Genomic DNA, 10,629 nt, shown 5'->3' with positions numbered 1-10,629 from the left:
AGGATAAACAAGATTGACAAACCTCTAGCCAGACTCACCAAGAAGCAAAGAGAGAGGACCCAAATAAACAAAATCAGAAACGATAGAGTCGAAATAACAACAGACCCCACAGAAATACAAATGATTGTTAAAAAATACTATGGACAGCTCTACTCCAACAAACTAGACAACCTGAAGGAAATGGACAAATTCCTAGAAAAATACAACCTTCCAAAACTCAATCAGGAAGAATCTAAAAATCTCAATAGGCCAATAACTATGGAAGAAATTGAAGCAGTCATCAAAAAGCTTCCAGCAAACAAAAGCCCAGGACCAGACGGCTTCACAGGGGAGTTTTACCAAACATTCAAGGAAGAACTAAAACCTATCCTCCTCAGACTACTACAAAACATTCAAGAGGAAGTAACACTTCCATTCTCATTCTATGAAGCCAGCATCACCCTAATACCAAAACCAGGTAAAGACAACACAATGAAAGAGAATTACAGGCCAATATCCCTCATGAACATAGATGCCAAAATCCTCAACAAAATCTTAGCAAATCGGATCCAGCAGTACATCAGAAAGATCATACACCATGATCAAGTAGGATTTATCGCAGGGATGCAAGGATGGTACAATATCCGCAAATCAATAAACGTGATACATCACATAAACAAATTGAAAGAAAAAAACCACATGGTCATATCAATTGATGCAGAAAAAGCATTTGAAAAAATTCAACACCCATTTTTGATAAAAACTCTCAGTAAGGTGGGAGTAGAAGGATCATACCTCAACATAATAAAAGCCGTATTTAACAGGCCCACAGCCAACATCATACTCAATGGACAAAAACTAACACCATTTCCCCTAAGAACAGGAACAAGACAGGGATGCCCCCTCTCACCACTCCTGTTCAACATAGTACTGGAAGTGTTAGCCATTGCAATTCGGCAAGACGAATAAATAAAACGCATCCAAATTGGAAAAGAGGAAGTAAAACTGTCCTTCTTTGCAGACGACATGATATTATACATACAAAACCCTAGACACTCCATCAAAAAGCTATTGGACTTAATACATGAATTTGGCAATGTAGCAGGATACAAAATTAACCCCAAGAAATCCGAGGCATTTCTATACACCAATAGTGAACTTTCAGAAAGAGAGATTATAAAAACAATCCCGTTTACCATCACACCAAAAAAATTAAGCTACCTAGGAATAAACTTAACTAAAGAGGTAAAAGACCTCTACTCAGAAAACTACAGGACGTTGAAAAAAGATATAGAGGAAGACATAAACAGATGGAAGAACATACCGTGTTCATGGATTGGTAGAATCAACATCATTAAAATGTCCATACTACCCAAAGCAATCTATAAATTCAACGCACTTCCCATTAAAATACCAATGGCATACTTCACAGATCTAGAACGAACTCTCCAAAAATTCATCTGGAATAAAAAACGACCCCGAATAGCTGCAGCAATCCTGAAAAAGACCAACGTAGGTGGGATCTCAATACCAGATATCAAGATGTATTACAGAGAGAGCAACTAAGATGGCGGCATAGGTAAACACCGGGAAATTATCGCCTCACACAACAATTGAAAATTACCGCAAAGGACTGAGCAAACATCATCCAGAACAACAGGAAGGCTGGCTGAGTGTAAAGTCCACAACTAGAAGGAAAGAAAAGCACGCTGAGAGCCAGAGGCGCTGCGGAGGTGAAGTGCAGAGGTACGGTGGCGCGCGCGCGCAAGGAAAGAGGGTAGCACCTGAGGACACGGCTGACTTTTTGAGTCACAAGCTCCTGACTGCTCTGAACTCCGGTTCCGGGAAGTCTCTGGGGACCCAGGACTCATACGGGGAGAAGCTGGTCTGTCCGGCAGCGAGCGAACTTGAGGGCGGCTTTCCCTCAGAGGTGCTTGCAGCCGTTACGGGAACACTGAGACGCGCGACTCCGGGCGGAGAATCGGCCATGGCTGCTTTCTCCGCCCTCTGACTCCCTGAGACCCCGCCCCACCCAGGCTGCGGCAGAGGCTTTTGCATGTGAATGTACCTAACTGCAGCCGAACCAGGCAGACCTGGAACTTCCAAGAGAAGGCCCAAGGCCCCGCAGCGGCTTGCATTGCTTCACAGCTGAGCCTCTTCGTGGCTCCTGCTGTGTGGCCTCAGGCAGAGGCTGAATTAGCACCTCCTTAGATCCAGGAGCCACTGTACCCAGTGGTCAGAGGGGGTCCATCCAGACTGCAACTCCTCAGATCCATAAGGGACGCACTCAGGGAGCAGACCCAGTGAGCACCAAAGCCCCACTGAAGCAAGTCTTGCCCCAGAAGGGTGTCTTCAGCATAGAAGTTCTCCCACTTTAGACACAGCTGATTCTCACAGCCAATTGGCCTGGAGGTCAATTCCTCCCAGTGATTCTACAACAACCAAGGCACCAAGAGTGCACCAAGAGTGTCCACCCCAGGTAACTGGGGAGGCTGAGCTACTGGGCCCTACAGTACACCTGGCGCACAGGGCCACTCTATCAACACAGGGAAGCTGCCAAAATGCGGAGACAAAGAAACAGGTCACAAATGGCAGAAATGGAGGAAAGCAAACGATTGGATATAGAGTTTAAGGCCACGGTTATAAGGTTTTTCAAGAATTTTATGGAAACCGCCGATAAATTTAATGAATCCCTCAATAACTATAGGGAGACCATGGAGGACATGAAAAAGGACCAACTAGAAATTAAGCATACACTGACTGAAATAAAGAATAATTTACAGAGATCCAGCAGCAGAGAAGAGGATCCCAAGAATCAAGTCAAAGATTTGAAATACAAAGAAACAAAAAATACCCAACCGAAAAAGAAAAAAGAAAAGAGATTCCAAAAATATGAAGATAGTGTAAGGAACCTCTGGGACAACTTCAAGCGTACCAACATCAGAATTATAGGGGTACCAGAAGGAGAGAGAGGGCAAGATATTGAAAACCTTTTTGAAGAAATAATGACAGAAAACTTCCCCTACCTGGTGAAAGAAATGGACTTACAAGTCCAGGAAGCGCAGAGAACCCCAAACAAAAGGAATCCAAGGAGGACCACACCAAGACACATCATAATTAAAATGCCAAGAGCAAAAGATAAAGAGAGAATCTTAAAAGCAGCAAGAGAAAGACAGTCAGTTACCTACAAGGGAGTACCCATACGACTGTCAGCTGATTTCTCAACAGAAACCATGCAGGCCAGAAGAGACTGGCAAGAAATATTCAAAGTGATGAATAGCAAGAACCTGCAACCAAGATTACTTTATCCAGCAAAGCTATCATTCAGAATAGAAGGTCAGATAAAGAGCTTCACGGATAAGAAAAAGCTAAAGGAGTTCATCACCACCAAACCAGCATTATATGAAATGCTGAAAGGTATTCTTTAAGAAGAGGAAGAAGAAAAAGGAACTCTTACCATTTGCCACAGCATGGATGGAACTTGAGAGTGGATAAATACCACAGGATCTCACTCATTTGTGGAATATAATGAACAACATAAGCTGATGAACAAGGACTGATCCAGAGACGGAGAGGCATTGATTGGACTGTCGGGACTTGGAGGGAAGGTAGGGGAGGGTGGGGGTAAGGGGGACAGATCAACCAAAGGACTTATATGCAAGCATATAGGCCTAATCAATGGACATGGACAACGGGGGGGTGAGGGCATGAGCGGGGGTGGGGGGGGTGGGGGGTAGAGGGTAACGTGGGGACAAGGACACATATGTAATATCTTAATCAATAAAAAATATATATAAAAAAAAATTTTTTGGGGGGGCCTTAAGATGGACTCAACCTCATGCAGGCAGAGAGGATGCTAAAATAGATAGTACAGGATCCTTGGAGTTATAGAGATCTGAAATAAATACCAGCTCCGTCTCTCAGTGTGTGTGAGATAGTGACAAAGCAATAAATATCTCGGAACCTCAGTTTTCCATGCAAAAAAAAAAAAAGATGTATTACAAAGCCACTGTTCTCAAAACTGCCTGGTACTGGCACAAGAACAGACATATAGATCAATGGAACAGAATAGAGAGCTCAGAAATCGGCCCGAACCAATATGCTCAATTAATATTTGACAAAGGAGGCAAGAACATACAATGGAGCCAAGATAGTCTCTTCAATAAATGGTGTTGGGAAAATTGGACAGATATATGCAAGAAAATGAAACTAGACCACCAACTTACACCATACACAAAAATAAACTCAAAATGGATAAAGGACTTAAATGTATGACAGGAAACCATAAAAATTCTAGAAGAATCCAAAGGCAACAAAATCTCAGACATATGCCGAAGCAATTTCTTCACTGATACAGCTCCTAGGGCACTTGAAACTAAAGAGAAAATGAACAAATGGGACTACATCAAAATAAAAAGCTTCTGCACAGCAAAAGAAACCATCAACAAAACAACGAGAAAACCCACTGTGTGGGAAAACATATTTGCCAATGTCATATATGATAAGGGCCTAATCTCCAAAATTTATAGGGAACTCATACAACTTAACAAAAGGAAGATAAACAATCCAATCAAAAAATGGGCAAAGGACCTAAATAGACACCTTTCAAAAGAGGACATTCAGAAAGCCAAGAGACATATGAAAACATGCTCAAAGTCACTAATCATCCAAGAGATGCAAATCAAAACAATAATGAGGTACCATCTCACACCTGTCAGACTGGCTATCATCAACAAATCAACAAACGACAAGTGCTGGAGAGGATGTGGAGAAAAAGGAACACTTGTGCACTGCTGGTGGGAATGCAGACTGGTGCAGCCACTATGGAAGACAGTATGGAGTTTCCTCAAAAAGCTGAAAATGGAACTCCCATTTGACCCTGTGATCCCACTTCTAGGAATATATCCCAAAAAACCAGAAACACCAATCAGAAAGGATATATGCACCCCTATGTTCATAGCAGCACAATTCACCATAGCTAAGATCTGGAAACAGCCTAAGTGCCCATCAGTAGATGAATGGATTAGAAAACTGTGGTACATCTACATGATGGAATACTATGCTGCTGTAAAAAGAAAGGAACTCTCATCATTTGCAACAGCATGGATGGAACTGGAGAGCATTATGCTAAGTGAAATAAGCCAGTCAATGAAGGAAAAATACCACATGATCTCACTCATTCATGGATAATAGAGACCATTATAAACTTTTGAACAATAATAGATACAGAGGCAGAGCTGCCTCAAACAGATTGTCAAACTGCAGCAGGAAGGCCGGGGAGGATTGGGGGGCAGGAGGGAGGAGGGTAAGAGATCAACCAAAGGACTTGTATGCATGCATATAAGCATAACCAATGGACATAAGACACTGGGAGATGGGGGAGTCTAGGGGACTGTCAAGGGCGGGGGGAAAAAAAGGACACATATGTAATACCCTTTGTCATACTTTAAGCAATAAAAAAAATAAAAATAAAAATAAATGAAACAGAAAAAAGGAGTGATATATGATTTTAAAAAATCCAATTCTAAATAGGTCTTAAAGAACATTCTCAATAATTATAAGGTATAAATTCTAAAAGCTAAAATAATATTGTTTTATAATTTAACTAGAGTCCCGGTGCATGAAATTTGTGCACCAGGGCTGTGTCCCTCAGCCCAGCCTGCACCCTCTCCAATTTGGGATCCCTCTCACAATCCAGGAATGCTGGCTCCCAACTGCTCGCCTGCCTGCCTGCCTGATTGCCCCTAACCGCTTCTGCCTGCCAGCCTGATCACTCCCTAACTACTCCCCTGCCAGCCTGATTGACACCTAACTGCTCCCCTGCCGGCCCAGTCACCCCCAACTGCCCTCCCCTGCCGGGTTGGTCACCCCTAACTGCCCTCCTTTGACAGCCTGGTTGCCCTTAACTGCCCTCCCCTGCAGGCATGGTGCCCCCAACTGCCCTACCCTGGAGGCCTGGTCCCCTCCCCACAACTTCCCTCCCCTGCCGGCCTGGTTGCCCCCAACTGTCCTCCCCTGCAGGCCTGGTCCCTCCCAGCTGCCCTCCCCTGCTGGCGTGGTTCCTCCCAACTGCCCTCCCCTGCTGGCCCGGTCGCCCCCAACTGCCCTCCCCTGCAGGCCTGGTCCCTCCCAGCTGCCCTCCCCTGCTGGCGTGGTCCCCCCAACTTCCCTCCCCTGTTGGCCTGGTTGCCCCCAACTGCCCACACCTGCCAGCCTGGTTCCCCCCAACTGCCCTCCCCTACAGGCCTGGTACCCCCCCAGCTGCCCTCCCCTGCAGGTCTGGTCCCCCCCAACTGCCCTCCCCTGCAGGCCTGGTCACTCCCAACTGCCCTCCCCTGCCAGCTTGGTCCCCCACAACTGCCTTCCCCTGCAGGCCTGATCCCCCACAACTGTCCTCCCCTGCCAGCCTGGTCACTCCTAACTGTCCTCCCCTGCCAGCCTGGTTGCCCCCAACTGCCCTCCCCTGTAGGCCTGGTCCCCCCCAGCTGCCCTCCCCTGCCAGCCTGGTTGCCCCCAACTGCCCTCCCCTGCCAACCTGGTTGCCCCCAACTGCCCTCCCCTGCAGGCCTGGTCCCCCACAACTGCCCTCCCCTGCAGGCCTGATCCCCCACAACTGCCCTCCCCTGCCAACCTGATTGCCCTCAACTGCCCTCCCCTGCAGGCCTGGTCCCCCACAACTGCCCTCCCCTGCAGGCCTGATCCCCCACAACTGCCCTCTCCTGCCGGCCTGGTCACCCCTAACTGTCCTCCCCTGCCAGCCTGGTCACTCCTAACTGTCCTCCCCTGCCAGCCTGGTTGCCTCCAACTGTCCTCCCCTGTAGGCCTGGTCCCCCCCCAGCTGCCCTCCCCTGCAGGCCTGGTCGCCCTCAACTGCTCTCCCCTGCAGGCCTGGTACCCCCCAGCTGCCCTCCCCTGCAGGCCTGGTTGCCCCCAACTGTCCTCTCCTGCCGGCCATCTTGTGTCCACATGGGGTGGCCATCTTGTGTGTTGGAGTGATGGTCAATTTATATATTACTCTTTATTAGATAGTATGGCTAATATTTTGTTCTTTCTTAGTGGTGCATAAAACAAGGGTGCATCCTATATCAGTGATGTTTTAGATTAGATGAAATACAGTAATTATGCATGTGAGCAGTACCTATCTGAGTACCATATACAGTGGGGCCTTGACTTACGAGTGTCCCAACTAACGAGTTTTTCGAGATACGAGCCATCTCTCGGCCGATTTTTTGCTTTGAGTTGCGAGCTAAAATTCGGGTTACGAGCCAGCTTCAGATACCCCACCACTAGTTGGCGCAGCGAACGTCACAGTGAATGCCACAACATCAGCCCAGCATCACGTGTCTCACTCGTTCCCTGTTGATTTGACATACGAGTAATTTGAGTTACGAGCTCCGTCATGGAACGAATTAAACTCGTAAGTCAAGGCCCCACTGTATTAGGTACAAAAAATGCTCATCTATTAGGCATTAACAGATATATTCATTCAGTTATTCAATAAATATTTACTTAGAGTTTACTATATGCCAGGTACTGGATGCAGAATATACAATTAGTTCCTCAAATACTCCAGAAAGCCAAGGCAGCATGGCTCAGTGGTTGAGCATGGAGCTATGAACCAGGAGATCATAGTTCGATTCCCAGTCAGGGCACATGCCTGGGTTGTGGGCTTTATTCCCTGTGGGGTGTGCAGGTGGCAGCCAATCAATGGTACTCTCTCATCATTGATGTTTCTATCTCTCTCTCTCCCTCTCCCTTTCTCTCCGAAATTAATTAAAAAAAAAATTTTTTTAAAAAGATACTCCAGAGAGAAATAGTTCTGTGGTCAGATTAGTTTGAGAAATGTTGCATACTAAATTCACTTTGTCACAATTTACATTATCACATTCACTTTGTCACAATTTACATTATCACATTAAAGGCTCTCTCTCTCCCCCTCCCTTTCCCTCTCTCTAAAATCAGTAAAAACATGAGGATTTTTTTTTAAAAAAGAAGCTTGCTAATTTTTGTGTCACTCTGCATATCTCAAACTTATAAATGATAGAAACCCAGAGTCAGAATTGTGATACTTAATATAAAAAGCACTCTTACAAACCAATAAACACAAACAATATGAGCAAAGGACATCAACAGGCAATTCACAGAAGAAATTACATCTAAAAAATGCTCACCCTTGCCCTAACCGGTTTGGCTCAGTGGATAGAGCATCAGCCTGCGGAGTCAAGGGTCCCAGGTTCGATTCCGGTCAAGGGCATGTACCTTGGTTGCGGGCACATCCCCAGTAGGGAGTGTGCAGGAGGCAGCTGATTGATGTTTCTCTCTCATGGATGTTTCTCTCTATACCACTCCCTTCCTCTCTGTAAAAAATCAATAAAATATATATTAAAAAAATGATCAACCTCATTCACATTTAAGAAATACAAATTAAAACGAGAGAGGGGGAAGGCTGCTGAGGGTGGGAAGGGCTCACGGGTAGGGCGGGATGGGGGCAGCACAGAGGCCGCCAGGCTGGGCAGCTCCCAGGGCCAGCGAGGCCACGGGCTGGAGGGCTTATCTCTGGCCCCAGGGGACCATCTCAAGGGGCGGCGCGGGACTCCCCGATGGTGGTGCCGCGGTTCCGGAAGAGCTCCAGGTCTCGCCTTTGCTTTCGCTGTTGCTGGAGCCCACGCCGAGCGTGCGCCTGGCCCTCTTCCCGCGCCTGCTCTGCTCTAGGAAGCTGCAGCGGGTTCTGCACAGCGGCTTGAGGACGTGTTTCTCCAGCTCGGCCACTTCATTGCTAGTCACCCAATCTTCCTCGCCGGGATGCCCGTCCTGCTCTGCGCCAGCTTCAGCTGCTACCAGGTTGAGGAGAGCGTGGAGCACCTGCTGGCGCCCCAGCACAGCCTCGCCAAGATCAAGTGCAACCTCGTTAACAGCCTTTTTATGGTCAACAGCTCCAAGCACCGGCTCTACTCGGACTTGCAGACCTCAGGGTGCTATGGCCGGGTCACCGTCACCTCCTTCCAGAAAGCCAAGAGACCAACATCACATAGACCTGATCTTAAAGTTGCACGCTGCTGTGACGAAGACCTGGTTTCAATTACACGTTTGCCCACATATGTGTCCTGAATAACAATAAGACTTGCATTATGGATGACATAGTGCATGTGCTGGAAAAGCTAAAGAATGCTCAGGTCACCAATTGGACCAATTTTGCTATCACATACCTGATCATTCACTTACTGGTAAAGGACGGGAGGGCTGTGTACAATGGGACCAGGCTTGGAGGTGTCACCGTGCACAGCAACGACTGGGTGAAATCCGCAGAGGCCGTCCAGCTCACCTACTACCTGCAGTCAATCAACAGTCTCACTGACATGGTGGCTGAGAGGTCAAAGTCCAGCTTCTGCAACACTGTCCGATTATTACAGAAATCCGACATCAAAATCAAAATATACCTTTACATGTCCTCCTCGCTGAGGGAAGACTTCCAGAAGACCAGCTGCATATCAGAACATTACCTGGTCACCAGCCTGATCCTGGTGGTCAGCATGGCCATCCTCTGCTGTTCAATGCAGAACTGCATCCGAACATCACACAAAAGGACATACTAGTAAGTAAATGTACAAGAATTTTAAAAGCAACAAGTGAGACATAAATAGAAGGAAACTTTTCCTGTCCTTTCTGTGAACTCAGAAGAATGTTTCAAAATGATGTTGTAAGAAACCTACCTGGTTTAGCTCAGTGGATAGAGTGTTGGCCTGCGGACGAAACAGTCCCACGTTTGATTCAGCCAAGAACACAGGAATAAGCCCTTAACAGTGAAGAAAATGGGCTTAACAAATTTCTGGAAGATTGGAAATGTGTCAACTGATGAAACAGAATGGAACAAACCAATGCACTTGGCAGAATCATAGAACGGCTCCCATTTCAGAGCTGGCAAGTATTCAAGGTCAAAATAAGAAGGGAGTCTGAAAATTAGGGGGTAAATAAAAAGCTTGTCCATGAAACAAATGCTCCCATTGGCTCTCCATGATTCCCCCACCCATCATCCCCACACTGGGCACAATTAATCCAATCTTTACTGAGTTAAGGAAAGAAACAGAAAAAAGAAGAGGACTCAGTAGAAACAGAATAAATGCCTGGAGAAAATTAAAGAGTAGTATAAGTGTTGCTGCCCCATAGCAAAGGAAAACTCTTCTTAATCTGGCATTTGGAGTCCCCCAGCCCAAAGGAAGCCTCCAAACCCAAGTCCAAAGAGAAGGCTGCTAGAGAGACAGAGGGAGAGAAACACCAGTGTAAGAGAGATAAATTGATTCTATTCATTGCCTCCTGCACATACCCAGACGAGGAGCATGTATTGAGCCTGCAACTGAGGTACGAGCCCTTGACCTGAATCGAACCAGAGACTCTTCAGTCCCCTGAGGGTCAACACTCTATCTACTGAGCCAAAGAGGCTAGGGCAGCCGTGGGCAAACTAAGGCCCGCAGGCCGGGTCCGGCCCGTTTGAAATGAATAAAACTATTGAAAAAAAAGACCGTACCCTTTTATGTAATGATGTTTACTTTGAATTTATGTTAGTTCACACAAACACTCCATCCATGCTTTTGTTCCAGCCCTCCGGTCCAGTTTAAGAATCCATTGTGGCCCTCGAGTCAAAAAGTTTGCCCA

General features: G+C 46.5%; 1 protein-coding gene across 1 annotated transcript; it reads left to right on the top strand.

Moving 5' to 3' along the window:
• The first annotated feature begins 8,461 nt into the window (after positions 1 to 8,461).
• On the top strand, positions 8,462 to 9,572 carry LOC118653502 (patched domain-containing protein 1-like). The gene is given in 2 exon segments (XM_036304175.1): positions 8,462 to 9,042; positions 9,044 to 9,572. Coding segments are annotated over 2 exon segments (1,110 nt in total).
• The last annotated feature ends 1,057 nt before the right edge of the window (positions 9,573 to 10,629 follow it).

This window comes from Myotis myotis, unplaced genomic scaffold, assembly GCF_014108235.1.
Source record: "Myotis myotis isolate mMyoMyo1 unplaced genomic scaffold, mMyoMyo1.p scaffold_m19_p_4, whole genome shotgun sequence".
Lineage (NCBI taxonomy): Eukaryota > Metazoa > Chordata > Mammalia > Chiroptera > Vespertilionidae > Myotis > Myotis myotis.
The sequence above is the reverse complement of the archived record's forward strand: the minus strand, read 5'-3'. Positions and strand labels throughout refer to the sequence as shown.